Source organism: Passer montanus, unplaced genomic scaffold (genome assembly GCF_014805655.1).
Source record: "Passer montanus isolate IOZ18808 unplaced genomic scaffold, ASM1480565v1 scaffold53, whole genome shotgun sequence".
Lineage (NCBI taxonomy): Eukaryota > Metazoa > Chordata > Aves > Passeriformes > Passeridae > Passer > Passer montanus.
Genome location: NW_024370263.1, coordinates 6,874,321 through 6,891,672, shown reverse-complemented (window position 1 = coordinate 6,891,672; position 17,352 = coordinate 6,874,321). Strand labels below are relative to the sequence as shown.

The 17,352-nt window shown below is 50.3% G+C and overlaps 1 protein-coding gene across 12 annotated transcripts in view; it reads left to right on the top strand.

The window, feature by feature from the left end:
* Nucleotides 1-17,352, top strand: part of NCOR2 (nuclear receptor corepressor 2) — a 226,887-nt gene that overhangs the window by 82,961 nt on the left and 126,574 nt on the right. For all 12 annotated transcript variants that reach the window (XM_039724633.1, XM_039724632.1, XM_039724631.1 and 9 more), the window contains exons 3-4: nucleotides 999-1,126; nucleotides 10,324-10,504. In XM_039724633.1, the coding sequence (XP_039580567.1) occupies nucleotides 999-1,126; nucleotides 10,324-10,504 (309 nt within the window). The remainder of the gene's footprint in view (nucleotides 1-998; nucleotides 1,127-10,323; nucleotides 10,505-17,352) is intronic.

Here is a 17,352-nt window from a genome sequence, read left to right as displayed (position 1 = left end):
GATCTTCACTACATCAGATCAAATAATTCCTGTTGCAGTTGTTGGGGCTGAGACCCCCCTGCCCACATCAGCTGCATGCATGTGGTGTTTTATTTATTAATTTTTTTTTTCCTGTAGACCCTGAAATTCCTTTTTTATTTTTGAGGAAGTTAAAGCTTTTTTCTTGTTCCAGTTGAGAACTGTTCAAAAATAGACTCCCAGGTGGAATTGGTTCTTCTAAGGTAAATGTGTGTCAGTGTTACCAGGGTTATTTTGTGATAGGGTTTTCTATGCCATTGCTGAAGGTCTTAGTTAATTAGATGATTAGTCTGCTGGTCAAGTATCTATCTGCAAATAAAAAATAGCAGTTGAATGTAGCTGCCTAAAATACTGCTGCTGGAATCAGTCTGTGGCACAGAGCAGGAGGGCTTCTTATTTAATTAAAATCAGGAACATACTGTACTGTACTCTCCAAGGGTCAAGGAACAAAAGGGACGTACACATAATAAGTAGCAAACTGTCCTTTCAAACCCCTTGAGCTCAGCCCAGGGGAGCTGTGTTTAAAGGAACATTTTCAAGATAACATTTGTGATTTTTCTTCTGTCCTTTTTTCCCCCTTTTTTTTCTTTCTCCATGCTGCTATGTGTGGACTGTTGAAGCTGAAAGTATCCTGTGACTTAATTTTGTTCTTACTCTTGGATTCACAATTGTCATCAGGATTGCTTGGATGCCAAAAACCCGTGTGTGGGTGCTCAATGGCTGGCTTGGGCTTGCTGGGGTCCTTTCCCAGGAGCCAGCCCTGCCTGCAGCCCCAGGAAAAGGCTGGATTGAACAAGTGGCTGAGCTACCATTCCAGTTGTGGGACTGGGAGTTACTGGGAGCCTTCCGGGGAGGGCAAAGCACTGAGCTTTATGGCCCAGCGCTTCAGAGGAGGAATATCTACATGGGTTTCTTTGGGTTATTCCGTGCGTGCTTGAGAGTTCCCGGGAGTCTGAGCTGTGCTGTGTTTGTTCCCGCAGGACGTGGCGCTCTTGGAGTACCAGCATCATTCCAGGGATTTCGCTTCCCACCTGCCGCCAGGGTCGATCATGCAGCCGCAGCGGCGGAGGCCGTCCCTGCTCTCCGAGTTCCAGCCGGGCAATGAGAGGTACTGCTCCCTGCCTGCACCACACAGGGCTTGGGGTGGGAGCAGGAGGGGTGGGAGGGACCCAGCCGGGCAGTGGGGTGCTGGTTTTGGGTACTGATCACCACTTTGGATTCCTTCTGCTAATCCAGTGGTGCCTTTGCCTTCTGGTTCCGTACCTTTGACCGTCATGCGTTGTAAAGAAGTCTTGAAAACAACAAACAAAAAAAAGCCACCCCCACGCTTGTGTGGAGCTTCACGTGTCTGTGACTCGTTGTGTTGGCTTGTTCAGCATAGGAAGTGAAGCCGTGTGGTCGGGTTTGGTCTGTGGCTCCCGAGGCTGCAGGGAGGAGTGAGAAGAGCTCATTTCCTCCCCCATCTCCGCTTCCTCTGCTGCTGCCCTTCCTCTCCGCTCTCATTGTTTTTGTTTCTCTTTCTGCATTCCCCTCACAACTTTCTCTGAGCTGCTTTTTTCCTCTCTGCTCCCTTGGTGCCTCTCCCTGTGTCCCTGTTTCCTCTTGGAGCCCCGTGGGAGGCTGGCAGAGGTTTGGGTGCAGTCAGGCAAGTGCTGTGGCTGGGAATGCTGTACATGCTTTAACCACAGCAGCTGATTTGTTTGAAGGACATCACTCTCACTCTCTGTTTCAGTGCAAAACTCTGCTCTCTCTCACAGTTTCTCTTCTGCATTTGATATTTAGTGGTTTGGGGAAAAAAAAATGGCCTGGAAGTGAAATAAGAGCCTTGCTACAGTAGATATACGTAAAACAGTTCTTTTAATACTTATTATTTAGGCTAAGAACAAAACCAGTGCAAAGTCAGAGATGAATCTGTTTCTCTAAAATCATCACTGTAAGGGGAGAGGAGTAAGAACTCAGGGTGCTGGATGCATAATAAATACAGGCAGCATCCTCTTTTTCTAGTAGGTTGGGTTCAGCTTGCTGCTCAGCAGAAACAAACCAGTGAGAATTTGGAGGCAAAAAGAACCTTCCAAAGTTCATTTTGCATCTGGATGTGCCCTTGTGGGTTATGCCTGTGGCACCTGCATGTACAGAGGGTCGTGCCACTTTTGATAACCCATAATTTATTGCAGCATGTTGCACTGCCTTGGCTCGCTTTGATTTCTCAGTGCTTTGATTTCTTAGCACAGAGTAACACGGTTAAGTTGGAATTGGGTCACATTTAGCTAAATTTGGGGGAGATGGGTAAAGAGGACCCAGCAACATGCTCCTGCCTGGTTTTGTTTTTCACACTACTGATGGTTTGCAAAATGGAGAAGCAGTTCTGCTCTCCAGTAATATGCTGTTGAAAAAATGTATCTTGGTTTTTCTGTATCACTAAAAAAAAGCCCAACTGCAAACCTTGGTGTCTGCTGTACCACATGCCTGGTCTGGTGTGGTCACCCAGGCATCTGCCTTTGGCTTACAAATGTTTCAAAGTCCCCAGACTTTATTTTTATGTTGACAATCACATGAATGTGGGTAAATGTTAATCAAAGTTGTCAGGGGATGTTACACATCCACATGATTGCCATGGTACCTCATTTTCAACCTGAATGGTGATGTTTTGGCATGCTGTAAAAAGAAACTCTTTTAATAACTTACATTTAATCCCTTTCCCCTTAACATTCAAAAAAATAGTACTTTAGCAAAAATTATACTACGTAGTAAAGCTAAAAATACTTCTTCAGTTCAGCTGATATCTTGTGCCAGAATGCTGGGACAGAGACTCATTGCAAATTTTTGGGGGCATCTGGGGATGCAGAAAGAGGAGGGGGTGTTTGAAGAAATTGTAAAGAAATTTTCAATCCAATATAATTAGTTATTGGGGTGATTTGGATTGGGTACCATTGGGGTTGGGGAGGTGTTAGTCTGCTTTTCCAAGCCAGCTGCTGTTTCTCTGCGTCTTTAAGATCTATACTGAAAAATCCATTCTCTGGGGGCTTTGCTGGTTCACCTTGGTGGTCTGAGGAGCTGCTGGAACAGTTCTGCTGTGTTGTAAGAGGAGCCCTTTGGGTGGTGGTCGCTCACCTGAGGGTTCCAGGGCCAAGACCCTGGAGCAGCTTGGATTGGTCACTGGTGCCCTCTCCGAAAAATAGCTGTGGCTCTTCCTGGTGCAGAGCAGAGCCTGGATGAGGGAGGGTGCTGATGGCTGCAGCTGAGTCCCCTTGGCAGGCTCAGAGCCTTGGCTTTGTTCCTGGGCTGGGATTGATGGTTTCGAGCAGAGGCAGCTGGCTCTCAGCATGAGGGGCTGGGAGGAGGGAGACCAAGGCAAACAACATCCACAACACGGCACAGGGTGAGGAGAGGGAAGCACAGGGGTGTGCTGGGCCTGAAAGGAAGACCCTCACTGTGGTTCCCTGCCTGACAGCCCAGCTGGCACTCAGGGATGGCGGGCACGTGACAGTCCTCCCCTTGGAGCAAGTGTCAGCACAGGGGAGCCCTTCCAATCCTGTGTGGCCTCAGGAGCTCAGAGGAAGCAGCCTGTCTGCTCTTAGTTGTGGTGGCTGAAGCGTTTCCAGGATCGCCCTGCTCCTTAAGGATATCAGCTTGCAAGTCTGGTGCAAGTGGGATGTGGCAGGCTGACAGCGCTGGAGACTGAGCCCTGTGAGCGTTCCCAGGTGGGCATCCCTGCCCTGCCATCACCACCGTGCCTGGCACTCACCCAGGGCACCGCTTGCAGCCCCCGTGCCACTCTGCCCCAGCTCCTCTGAGCCCACCTGCCTGGTGAGTGGCTGCTGTTTGCCTTCCTGTCCTGGGAACTGCAGGGATTCACTTCACTCCATGTGCTGGTTTTGGGGTGTTATCCCCTATTTTGGCTTTACCTTCCTTTTGGGCAGATCTCTGAAGCCTCTGCAGGTTTTTGGGTGTTATCCTCTATTTTGGCTTTACCTTCCCTTTGGACAGATCTCTGAAGCCTCTGCAGGTTTTTGGGTGTTATCCTCTATTTTGGCCTTACCTTCCTTTTGGGCAGATCACTGAAGCCTCTGCAGGTTGTCTTTACACGTGGTGTTGGAGGCTTGACCCTGGGGGATGCTCAAAGTCCCACAGAAATCATTTGGGCTTGCTTGGATGGTCTTCCTACAGCTGTGCATGCTTTCAGTGTCTCCTGGCTGCAGTTCTGCTGTAGCCACCAGGATGGTGGTTAGTTGTGATTCAGTGAAAAGGAAACAAGGGGTGAGGCACAATGGGCACAACGTGTTTGGGATGAATCAAGTGTTGTCGGCCAAAAAGGTGTCAAGTGGTAACTTGCTGGAAGGAATGGAATGCTGAGATGGTCCCACATTTTGGGGCTTCCTGAGCAAGAAGCTTGTTGGGAAGTTCCAGACTGCCCTTCTCCACGTCACAATCAAAAGTTGTCATCACCCTTGCTGGCTGGGCAAAGAACTGAACTCCCTGTGCAGCAATTCTGGCTGGAAGAAGGAAGGAAAACCTGAACCACTCTGAATCTCTTGCTGCAGGGAAAATTGGCTGTGCCTGTCTTTGTAGGGATGTGCTGCTTTCCGTGATGGTTTTTTTGGTAGCAGGCTTTTTCTTGGAAGGATCTGCAGACTTCCCCTTAGCTTGCTCAGTTGGCTGTGCCAACTGGTCTGCAGGAGTGAAGAGAAGTATTTCAGGATCTGCTGTTGGTACAAGTCGTACCATGAATGCTTGCAGTGGAATGTCCTGGCAAGGTGACAAGGATTAGGGCTTTTTTCCCTCTTCTATATATATTTTGGTCCTCAGAAGAAGTGAGAAAAACTGGGTTGAGTGTTAAATGGCAGGTGCCAGAGGGTGAGTGATCTGAAAAATGAAGGAACTGGATTTTTCAAACTTTTCATATGTGTTAGGATTTTAGAGCAAGGTTCCATATTAATTCAGGAATGCCGGGGTGGATACTTCTCTCTGCTTCTCTGGCAGAAAATGTGGCTGTAAATAAATGGAATAAATGGTATGTGTGTTAACACAGTATATTCCACCTTTATCCTGAATGAGTCACTATTTTCATAGATTATTTTCCCAGTTCAGGAGACCATGCTCCTCTTTCAGAGCCCTTCTGCTTAGCAGGCACAAGGAGTCTGAAGAGCTTGCCCAGTGTGGATCTGCAGGGTGACATTTGGCATACATTAAGCAGCTGCTGTGTTTCTGCAGCCATCTGAGGTAGCCATGTGCAGTGTGGCACATGGAGAGCAGGCAGGATCACTGGTGCCTCTTGTTGGGATTAATCCTGCTGGCCCAGGAGCCCGGCGAGGGGTGGGAAGCTGGAAATCACACACAGCTCTCACTCCTCATCTGTGCTGGGCCAAATGGCACCAGCTGCTCCCAAGGTAACAGCACGACCAATTTGGTTTTATTTATGGTTTTTAATTAAGTTTCCATTTTTAAAGGTGATCCTTTTCTCAGGAGTGAGCGGCGGTGCGGCTGAAATCCCCACAGCCATATATCTGCGTCTGTCCCACTGGAAATGATGTACCAGGAGCTGCAGTTTTTTCTTCCCCATAATTGAACACAGGAAAACAACATCTGGAGAGGGCAGATGCTGGTGTGGGGGCACTTGGGGACAGGCCTTACCTTGCAAGCCCTGGTGTGGGCTGCCTGGCATGTCCATGGATGGACATGGAGGATGGCCAAGGGCATGGGGTGTCTCTGAAGCCATTGGTTCAGGATGTTCCAGCCACCCAGGACTGCCAGGCTGCAGTTTTGGATGCCTGGAGGCTCTGGTGTGGGCTGCCTGGCGTGTCCATGGATGGCCAAGGGCATGGGGTGTCTCTGAAGCCATTGGTTCAGGATGTTCCAGCCACCCAGGACTGCCAGGCTGCAGTTTTGGATGCCTGGAGAATGCATGTGTGGAGGAGCTTGTGGAGAGAGACAAATGGTACTTCTCTTCCTCTTGAGTGAGGCAGTGTCATTGTGTTAAAGCTTCTGCTGCTCCTGTCCATGAATAATTCAGGGGGATCTTCAGTATGCAAGTTTTAAATAAAGCATCTGCTCTTATCTAAATTGCAGTTGGCTTGGAAGAAGGTGGCTGAGGGGTTGTGCAGGGTGGCCAAGGCACTGCTCCCTGCCCTGGTGTGGGAATGCCCAGCCCAAGCATCCCAAGGGTGCACGTGGGTGCCTGGTCAGAGCTCCTGAGGACCTGGGAGTCCTTCAGCTCAGCCACACGGTGAGCTGAGCATCCTGCTCCAGGCTGTCCCACACCTTTGGCTTGGGAAGACTCAGTCCTGCTGCTGGCAGACTTTGCTGAGGGCGTGGGAGCAGCTCCATCTTCCCGCCCAGACATGCAGCTCTTCCCATCAAGTCATGGTGGTTTATCTGCCTCCCCACCTACATGACAAAGGGAATATATCAGCTGGTCCTGGACGTGTTTCTGTAGGTGCCTGGTGGCAGGTTTGGTCCTACAAAGCCTCCAGTTTCTCTCTTTAACAGGTCCCAATTTGCCCAGTCTCACACTGGCTCTCATTAACCGTAAGGGGGTTGTTGAAACCTCTGACAAATCTTAGCATTGGCTATAAATAATTCACTTCAACACCGATGGTTTTCTATATTACTGTTTCTCAAAAGCATTTCATTGTCTGTCTGTACCTGTGGGGGTTGGATACTCTTTTTAGAATTTTTTTTTTTTTTTTGTATAGACAATTTCCCACCAAACCATCTCAGCTGGAAGAAATAAACAGCCTCAGCAAGGCTGTCGTTTGTCTTGGTTCTGGTTCCAGGAGACACTGAGAATCAGTTTTCCAGCCTGGTTGTGTTGTTTGGCCCCATGGTGTAGGGAACAGTATTTGCAGATGGGAGCAACTCTTAAAGTGTTCCTGGTGGGAAGTTGGTGGGAGCTGGCTCGGAATCGCTGCTGATGTTTTGAGCCCTTGGTGCAGGAGGCTTCAGGAGGTCCAGCTGCATTTGCTGGATGTTGCAGAATAGGCATCATTCCTCCTGCAGCCACGTGCTGCTGCTCTGCTGAGAGAAATGGGAAGGTCTGGGGAGCCAGACAGTGGATCATTGGGGAGGGAGAGAATTTGGCCTGCTGAAAAGTTTGTGCTTGCCCATTTCCCAGTGATTTGGCTTCAGGAAAGTACAAGGAAGATCCCTCATGGTAAAATCTCATCACGACTGCTCTTACAAGTCCCAGCCAAGGGCAGCTCAGGATATCTCATCTGCTCCTCTCTCCCCAGCTCTCAGCTTAATGACTGGACTCAAAGATTTTAGAGATCTTTTTCACCCTTAGGGATTCTTTGATTCCTTGATACCCAGCTACCAGACAACCCATGTTTTCAGCCCATCTTGTACACTTGCTGGGGTGAGCTGCAGTTACCCCACACTGCTGTAGGGTGATTTTATCTGCTCCTGCCTTCCTTCCACCCTCTGTGAGTGTGCTGAGGAATCTGCCCCGGTGAATGAGTAACAGCCCTGCAGCTGCGAGGGTGCAATTCGTTTGTCGGGTGAGCAATAAACCAAAGGTCTCATCTTGGGTTATCTTGGTCTCCTGGACCTGGCCCTACCCTGAGCAGGGATGTGTGGGGGTGGTTGGAAGTTGGGCAAACCCTGGGCACCCAGCCTTGTGTGTCAGCACGTCTCGGGCTGCTCTGCTTCTCTGAAGTATTCAGTGTTTGTGGTGAAGGACTCAGGTGAAGACTAACCTGTCCCACTTCATAATTAATGCTGGCATTTGCTTTGCTTTGTTTAATTATGCACAACTCACATGCAATTAAAAACACTCTTTCCCTTCAGCAAAGTAGGAATCTCTGGAATAAACCAGATGGGTGGGAACTATTTGGGAAATGCAGCAAACCCCAAACTCGGTGTAACAGGAGGGTTTTTCAGGCAGAGTCATTTTTTTACACTAACAGCAGCATCTTTGCTGTATAAAAGTCTGTTGTAAAGAGCTTGCTGCAGGTGTGGATGTGAGGAGTGAAAGGTGTGAAGGCATCAAGAAAAAGCATTTGTGTTTGCAGCCAGGACAGGCTGAGCGGGTTGTGTTGGGCAAAGTAATCTCGGGAGCGGCTGGAAATTCCAGTGGATAAAGTTAATAGCTGTTCCAGTGGATGTGGAAATGGAAATAAAATAGCACCTTATAACATTGCAGCTGCTTTCCCTGGCGTGGCCCCTGCCTCGCTGTGAGTAACTGCCTTTGTAAAGCTCTGTGGTGCTCTTATCTTCAGAATCCTTGGTTTTTTTCTGAGTGCAGCAGTTGTGTCGAGTTCCTGACAACTGCAGAGGTCTTGGAGCCATCCTTTGTCAATTAGCAGCTTCTTGGTAATATGGCCTTAAAAAGGGGGAAGAAGGGAAAATAAATACATCTGATTTTTAATTGCCTCAGTAGAGCAGGGCCTTGGGTGTTGGAATATTTTAGCACCTGCCCAGCTCAACAGTTGCTTATTGTTCGTGGGTTTTACAGCAGAGCCTGAAATGCTGGCATGCAGCTGTGGGCAGGCAGGGATTGCATGAAGGGCTGGGTCTGGGCAGCAGAAAACCTGAGAGGTGCCAGGAGAGATTTCTGGGCTTGCTGGGAAAAGCTGAGGCTCCTTCAGCACGGAAGTGTTTGCAGGTGACGCGAGCTGTGCTTCAGTGCCAGATCTCAGGGCTGTTCAGCTCTGCAGGGTTTGCTGTGTGAGCTGAACGTTCTGTCTGGGATGTTGGAGCACCAAAGGCAGTGCTGGAGCCTCCCCATTGCCCTGTCCCCTTTTTGCTGTGGAGGAGGAAGAGGATGAGCCAGATTCTGTTTTTGTGTGTCAGCAGCAAAGCTGCTGCCCGATCCCAACGCCAAACCCGCAGCAGCAGAGCTTGGCATGCATGTGCTTTGTGCCTGCTGTTGATGTTTAATTAAAAAATAACCCTCCCAGTTTTATCTTGATTCCCTGGGGCTGGGTTGAGGTGGCCATGCTGCTGCAGGGGAGGGCTCAGGGTGGCGGCTCTGAGAGCGTGGATTTCTACAAAATCCTCTCCCTGGAAGTGAGCCAGGGCCATTACAGCTGCTGGCTTCAGGGCACTCTGGGTCCTTCCCTTTGTGCCATCTTCCCTGAGATTTTTCATGTCAGCAGTTGCAGTTTGTGGGTGGGGGGCAAGCAAGGCCCCCTGTCTCCAAGGCTTGCTCTCTCTCCCTCCTCTTCATGCAGCTCCAAAGACTGTTAAGTTTGTTAGAGTTTGGTAACTGGGGAAGACACTTTACCAGCTCAGGAGAATTGCAACAATCTTGTTTAAGACGAAAAGAAAAAAAACCCATGTTTTTTCACAAGCTTTGAATCTCCTGTGCTTCATTTTAGTTTTTTTAGGGGACATTTCTGCCTGAAGTGTTAAAAACACACCCTTGGAGCTGCTGCAGCAAAGCTGATCCCAGGGCATAGTTAAAGGTTTAATGTGTTTTTGTAGGATCCCTTTACAATCCCCACAAGAGAATCCTGCCGAGGAAGACAGAAGTACAAAAAAAGTTCAACATTTGTTTAAAAAAACCAAAACCAAGCCCACTCTGCAGGTATTACCCACAGTATCATATTTAACAGGTAAAAGGCATTTGTTTGAGCTCGATGTGACTCGTTGGTGCAGTTAGCACTGGATAATGTGCCTGTACAGCCTGCCAGCTCTGTGTCAGAGACGTGCAACTACATGTGGCTGGTTTCTTTCCTCCCCCATCCTGGAAAAATAAATCCCTGCTGTCTAGCCACGGAGGAGTAGGCATTTTTTTCTCCAACATCTAATCTTTGGTATTCCTACAGAAGACACTAAATGAGGCAGGTACCTTTGACTAAACAAGCCAAATGTGGCAGAAGGGGGCTCTGCCTGGTCTTGGAGGCAGGGGAGGATTTATGGGGTAGAATTGAGGATTTGCCAAGCTTTGCCTTTTTGTGACCAGCCCAACCCATGTGTATGACAGGGAAGGCTCAGACCTGCAGCCTCACTCGCTTTGTCCCAGTGCAGGGACAGCCACCACCGCATTGGTGGCACAGGAGGTGACAGCAGGGCTCTCCAGGTGACACAGCAGTGCTGGGGAGGGGGACAGCAGGGTGGCCCCTTGTCCTTGGAGGGGGCTGGTGGTGCTGCTCCAGCACATGCACCATGGCCAGCAGCCGAGCTCTGGGGCTGTGCCTGTGGGTCTGCAGGGACCTGAGATGTGGGAGTGCAGGGCCACCTGGCCTCCCCACGTGGATCCTTCTGGAAAACTGAGCCCTGTCCTCCTCGAGTGGTTTGCAGTCGTGGAGCAGGGGAGAGCAGAGGTTGTTTCTTTTCTAAAGGCTCCTTTCTTATTGTCCCCAGATCTCAGGAGCTGCACCTGAGAGCCGAGGGCCATTCCTATCTCTCTGACCTGACCAAGCCATCGGACTTGGAGTTCATTGAAAGCAAGAGGCCACGGCTGGAGCTGCTGCAGGACCCCCTGATGAGGCACTCGCCTCTCCTCAACCAGAGCCAGCAGGGTGGCACTGAGGACCTCTCAAAGGTAAGGGGGCTGTGCCACAGCTGGGCGTGGGGAATCTGCATTTTGGGCTTGTGTGGAGCTGCCTTTGAGGCTCTGAGCTGCTGCTGAGTTCGGTGCAGGTTGTGGCTCCCAATGCATCGAGCAGTGCTTGGAGGTACCGGATGGTTTTCCCTGAGGTGGGGTGAGCTCTCTGGGGGAATGGAAGCATGTCAGCTTTCCCCATAACTGTTACAGTGCTGGGCTCTTCTTACTGGGCTGTTAGATTCACCAGAACAACTTGGAAGCTCCTGTAGGCTGAATTAAGGATGGTCATGTCTGGCTTTTCTGGATACGCTGCCTTGATTTGATTTTTACTTGACGCTTCTCATTTATCACATCTCTTTATTTAATATTGGTGTTTGAAGGGCTGCAGTCGGTTTCTGGTGGTTCTTTAATATAATCTTCCCCAGGAAAGCCTCTCTTGTCCCAGTCTCATTTAACAAAGCAAATCGTTTACTTAGAATTGTCCCCTCTGTGCATGGAATAAATGTTGCAAAGAGAAATCCCTTGCTTGTTTGCCTGTTTGGATTTACTTTCATCTTCTCTTGGGGTAAAATTGTATTTTATTTTACCTCCAGTTTAGACATGCTCCTGGTTGGCAGGAAAGTCTTGCTGGATAAATGTGCTGGGGGCTCTGATGCTTGGTGCAGCTCTGCAGGCTGGGCTTGGGAACTGCCCAAGCCCTCAGTGAACTGAAAGGGAAGTGACATTCGTAACCAGGAAGATGGGGATGGTTTGTTGTATCCCTGTGGGAGCTGATTGAAATAACACAGACAAGAAAGCTCTTCCTTGGGAAGAGTTGGGATATTCCGACATTTTTTAATCCATACAATACTGCTGGGCTTTACTCTGATCCCTCTGACCTCTCTTTAGTGGGAAGGGTATTTTAACTTTGGAGTAGTTCAGATGCCAAGGGAGGCCTGAAGGCTCTGAAGCATCCTCAGGGGATGTTGTTTGGATGGCTGATGCACTGTTGTCCAAAACAAAAAATAGCCCTCTCCAGAGATATGAGGATACCAGGATGACTTTTCTGTACTCACAGTATTCTCACCAGCAGTTTTGTTCTGCCTCTCACCAGAAAACCATGGATTATCTCAACTATTTGTTCTAACAGGCAGAGCTGCTCTTGAGGAGTTAGTTCATCAGTTTAGGGGATGCTTCTCAGTCTATGACATGTTTCCAAGAAGTACAGGCATTTTATGGGACTTAAAACATTGGTTAATGAAAGAGAGAGAGAGCTGAGATGCAATTCAGCAAGACAAGATTATGCTTGTAGTGGAGCCATTTGTAATTTTACAGTCTGGAAGGAAGAAGAAAATGTGGTGTCCTTGACTGGTGAGAGCCTGAGTGGAGCTGGGATTAGGTGCTCTAAACTAGCAGGAGCTGCTTCCAGAGTGGGTTTGATGGAGCTCACTGCCAGACTGGATGATCTCAGTGCTGTTCAAGTGGCTGTGAGAGAAGGCAGGTCTGGGACACAGGATATATCAGCCTTTGCAGCTTGGGAAATTGGGTTGATAGCAGTCTTCTGGTGTTAGTCCTGAGCAGTTGTCCTCAGAGGAGTCTGCAAACTGCTGGTGGTGGACATTTAGGTGGTGGAAAAGCTCCTGAAGCCAGTGTGTGCATTGCTCTGAGCCTCAGCATGCTGGAGGAGCTGCTCTGGGTCCAGGGGAAATGCAAAGAGCTGAGGCTGCCCTTTGGGCACTGGCAGATCTGGGCTGGGGACACAGGTAGAACCTCCTCCTGCACCCACACTAAGCCATCCCCAGCTGAGTTCAGCCCTGGGCTCTGAGCTCAGCACCCAGGACAGATGATCAAACCTTCCTGAGAGTCTCTGTGCTGAGGGAGCAGTGGCACACACATGGTGGCAGGACGTGTGTCCCAGTGACCAGAGCTGGAGAGAAATATTTGCTGTTCTGTCTGTGCTGCTGACTCAGTGTCTGATGAAGTCACTCAATACTTTATCTAGGGCAGCTCTGGCAGCTGGGTGAGCTCTTTGGGTGAGAAGCACCACGTGAGGCCAGTATTGCTAAACACACTGCTGGTTGTTTGGACAGAGTATCCCAGGAGCTGTTCCCTTACCCGTTACCCCATTCCTCATTGTTGCAGTCACTGCGTGGGGAGGAGCTCGATTTACTCACTGGGGTAATAGTGCTAGCACTGCTCTTCATGGTGATTTTGCAGATTGAGCTCTTTTTTGCACAGTTTGAGCCTCACAAAGCCCTCAATAAAAAGGGCAGGGGTTTGGTTACACGCTCTGGGCGCCAGCCTGGCTGTCCCAGGGGATGTGGATGTAATGGAAGTTGCTCTCAGGCAGTGGATACGTCTTGGTCTCTCCTGGTTTCAGAGCAGCCCTTGAGCTGAGATGCAGAATCAGGTCTGTGATGGGATATAAGTTTAGCACATCCCTGATAACCACTGATAACTGGATTTACTAACCTTCAGCTGAGGGGAGAGAAGTCAGCACCATTCCTGCACATTTCCAAGGCCTTTGTTTAGAGCCATAATCCATACTCTGAACACAGACAGGACAATTGTTGGGGCAACTGCTGCTAACAGGCTTCAGAGTTTTTCGTCCTCTGAAGAGAAGGGATTTCTCATGTCCTTTGTTCCTCATCCACCTCTCCGAAACAGGAGGAGAGCCGGGCCCCTTAAGCTCTGCTCAGTATCACTGCAACCTCACTCCAGGCAAGGCTGTAAGGAGAAGCTCTTGGATCAGTGCATTTTCCCTGCAGAAAACAGACACACTTTTGGGCAGTGTGCCTTTCAAAAGCAGCAGCTTTCAGCTAAATCTCACTTGGATAAGTAAAAGATATTACCTTTCCTTGTGAACCTCACACTGCTCATATCCCCAAACACCGGTGTTTCTTTGCAAGCTGGAGGCAGAAAGTTGTTTTCTTGCCTGCTTTACCCCACTTCAACATCTTTTTCCCTGCTGTTGTGTGTTATCTTGCTTCAGTGCCGTGGTCCTGGGCTCCTGCTGCTGGATGGCCTGCAGGGCTCTGGGAAGAAATGAAACCCCGTGCCCTCTGTGCCAGCTGGGGCTGATGCTTTTCCCCAGGAAGGTTCTCTCTTTATCTGGCTGACAATAACCAGAACAGCTAAAGCAGGGCTGTTTTTTCAGTCACTGCAAGCCTGGGTGTGGGATTCACTGGAAAAGCTGCTACGATGTGGCCTTGCCAGGTGTGTTCTTGGCAGAGAGGCAGGAGCTGGTTCCCAGGACCCTCAGTGGCTTCTGCTTTCTTTCCAGTAAAGTCAGGGACCTCCCTCAGGTAACAGCAGCCAGGAGTGAAGCAGACAGCCCCACAGCAGGCCAGGGTGATGTGCACAGTCCCTGTCCCTGCACACATGTGCACAGCTGTGCTGCCTGTGATCCTGCCTCACAGGGATGGTGAGCATGGCACATCTGGTCAGTCAGTGCCTGCTCTCCCCTCTCCAGAGCTGGAGCTTCATCCTGCCTCTTCCCTGCCATCTCTGCTTATTCCTGTTGTGCATTCACTGTTCTTCTTCCCATTTTTAGGGCTGCTCTCCCACCACATACGTGGTTTGCTGCTCCTTCCTATAGGATGTGAGTCAGTTGTGATCTGCATTTAGGCCCCTTGCAGGGGCTGGCTGGCTGCACTTATGAGTGGCCTATTGCTCCAGCAGGAATTCACTGACAGGGAACCATGTAATCCCACGGGAATGGGGCTGGGTGGAGGCTTAGGAAACCTGAACCTTGCTGCCATCTGCCCTGGCAGGCTGCTGGTCACTGGGTAAGTCTCTTCCCCTTTCTCTGTCTCAGATTTCCCCATCTGTACAGGGACAATGCCACTTCCCTCTTTTGTAAAATAATTAACAACTGTGGATGGAAAAAGGCAATTAAGAAGCCATGTGTTGTTAAGAATTGGACTCTACTTTACATTGTGCAAAGGTTTTAATTTCTTCCCTTTCTGCATGAGCATTTTTGTTTTGTTACAGACTGAAAAATGGAATAAGAAAAGTATGTGTGTAGGGGGGTAGTCTTGGAAAAGACAGCACTAAGGTCAGGAAATAGGTATGGCAAAACAGAAATTAGGGCAGAGGGTATTTTGCTTTCATGCATATCAATGCAGCTTTAAAAGCAATTAATTGAAAAAGGAGGAATTAACACATTTGAAATGCCTTTTTAATGATGCATTGAAGCCAGCAGAGTACATGCCAAATTTCACACTGGCTGCCCGTTCCAGAGCCCAATTTACAATGAACTCCTGGAAGACAGGCTGTGGGATGGAAAGGGCTCTTGGCCAGCCTGCTAGCTCCTGCCCTGGCCACAGGCTGGCAGGGCACCAAGGACAGCAGAAAGGCCTTTCGGGAGCTCAGCCTCCTCCTCCTTCACTGGCCAGAGCCTTGGTCCCTGGTAGCTGCTCCATCCCTGGACACATGCAGCAGGGGAGAGGAGCAGGAGGTGCCTGGCAGCAGGGTTTGCCCTGGTACGGGCTGGAGGAGCAGTGCCACAGCTCCCAGCACAGATAGCTGGGCTGGCTGGTACATCACCAGTTGCATTTCTGCTCCGTGGCTTTGTTATGGGAACATTGATCTGTTGCTGGGATTAACCTCTCAGAGTTTCCAGTGGGCTGGTCTCGCAGTTATTAATGAAACTGGCTGGAACTTGTGTTGACCTTGGCAGAGGCCCCAGTTGGCTTGGAGGTAACTGGCAAAAGCATAATCTCTAATTGAGTAATCCAGGGCTGGGGGAAGGGAGCGGAGGGGCGGCCACGCAGCGCTGCGCTGAGCCGGGAGAGCCGTGCTGCTGCGTGGGAGTGAGCACAGGGCTCACCCGGGAACCAGCAGGCACAGCCAGGCAGCAGCTCGCTTCCGGCACCCCAGGCTCCCTCCTGCAGGAAACAGGCCGGAATTCCAGCGCCTCCCCGTGATTTATTGCTGTGGAACAATGGCGCACAGGGGCTGGAGAGTGGAACACGCTGTGAGCGTCGGCCGTCCCTGGGTGTGTGTCCTCCCATGGCCTCTGAGAGTGCAGCGGGGATCTCTCAGGGCTCTCCCTTCCCCACGGGAGGTTGTTTGTCACTTGAGCAAAAGAGCTCTGGGCTTGTTTCTTGGGCCTTTGTGGGATGTCTGCAGCAGGGAACTAGAGACAGCGCGGCTCTGGTTTCTCTGCTGGGAGAGGGGGAGATGATTCCTTGGCCAGCTGTGGCTGTGCCCACATCTGGCTGCCAAGCAGCCCTGCAGGATGCCAGGACAGAGGGATCCTGTGGAGCTGTGGTAGCACCAATGCCCAGGGGACACAGCAATGCTTCCAGCACCCTGTTATCCATCCCAGCTCCATCCAGCTCCATCCCAGTTATCCGGAACCCAAGTGAGATGCAGAGACCTGTGGCAGTGCTTGGCGTGACCAGCCCTGTGGGAAATGAAATTCCTCAAACACTCTGCCATGAGAAGAACTTCTTGTCCTGAGGACTGTGGGGTTCTCCACACGCTGTGTGGCCTCCCCACCGCTTCTTGGAGGAGTGGACTTCTGTAGAAGCAGCTCTAACCTCAGATCTGAGCAGTGAAATGAAACAATTTCAGCGGGTACAAACACACCTACGTCTTTCCTGCTTTTGTCCTCCTTCCCCTGCAGAGCACAGCAGTTCTTGTTAACTCTCCTTGTACCTGGGCTCTCCCTGTGAAGCTGAGCCAGTGGGACTGGGCACCCTCGAGACCGAGTGGCCTGGGGTTGTTGAGTCCAGCAGCTGGAGTGGAGCTGGGCTTGTGCAGTCAGGAGGATCCTCCTGTGACGTGTTTGACACCCACCCATCTGCCATGTGCTTGCTCACACTGTCGACTTGTGCCTGATAAAAATCTGGTTGCAAAAAAAAACCTATTTGGTGGGGTGGGGAATTTACGTTAGGGGAGCAATGATTCAAAGCTATTTCTGGGAAGATGAGGGACGTGTTGGCATTCTCTGTCATTCCAAACATATTTAAAAGCTGAAATATTTGCGTTGTTCACGTTGCCACAGCACAAACACTTCTGGCTGGATTTCCCCTCCCTGCTCTGAAGATAATTTCCAAATCATGGGAGGATGGGATGAGTGTCAGTGTGTCAAGCCCTGCTCAGCTGCGTGTGAGCACACACTGTTGTGGTGTGCAAGCAGAGTGGCATGCCTGGCAGTCCATTGCATTGCCCACTGTGCCAGGATGGCTGCAGGGGGTGGTCAGCAGCCCGTGCCATGCACCAGTGTGGAAGCCAAGGGAACAGCCTGAGGAGTGTTGTATCTGGAATCTCCATCCGTGCATGGATGTGTGCTGGTTTCATTTGAAAAACAGATGCTTTTGGGCGTTGCATAGTCCTTGAGAGAGGTTTGGCTCCTCCATCTGGACCTGGGCTGAGGGGTGGGGGAAAGGAACTCCATGATTGCAAGACAACTGGTTTTATTCCATTTCCCAGCTGAAGCTCCTGTGGCCAAAGAGCTGACTGTGGTCTGAGAGACTTGGGTATGGCAGGAAAAGCCCTCGTGGGCTGCAGAAACATTCCAGAGGCAGGATGTAAAAACCTTGGACCCTTCCCTGAGCTGCCTGCAGCCTGGCTCTCCCCTTCCCTGTCTGCTCCAGCCTGCAGTGCTCCTGGAGCCACAGAGAGCAGGGCCAAGGCTCAGTGCAGCTGGAAAACCAACAGGAGAACTGCTGGTGCCTCGAGCAGAGGTTGTGTCACACTTCTTCAGCTCGTTTGTGGTGATTGACATCCCAAACAACCTTTTAAATTGCCTTTCAAGCCACAGCGGTGGCGAAGGACGGTGTGATAAGGCTGGCTGCTTCTGGGAACCTGCTTCATCATTTGCATAATTGGACTTTTCTGTTCCACTCAGTCAATAT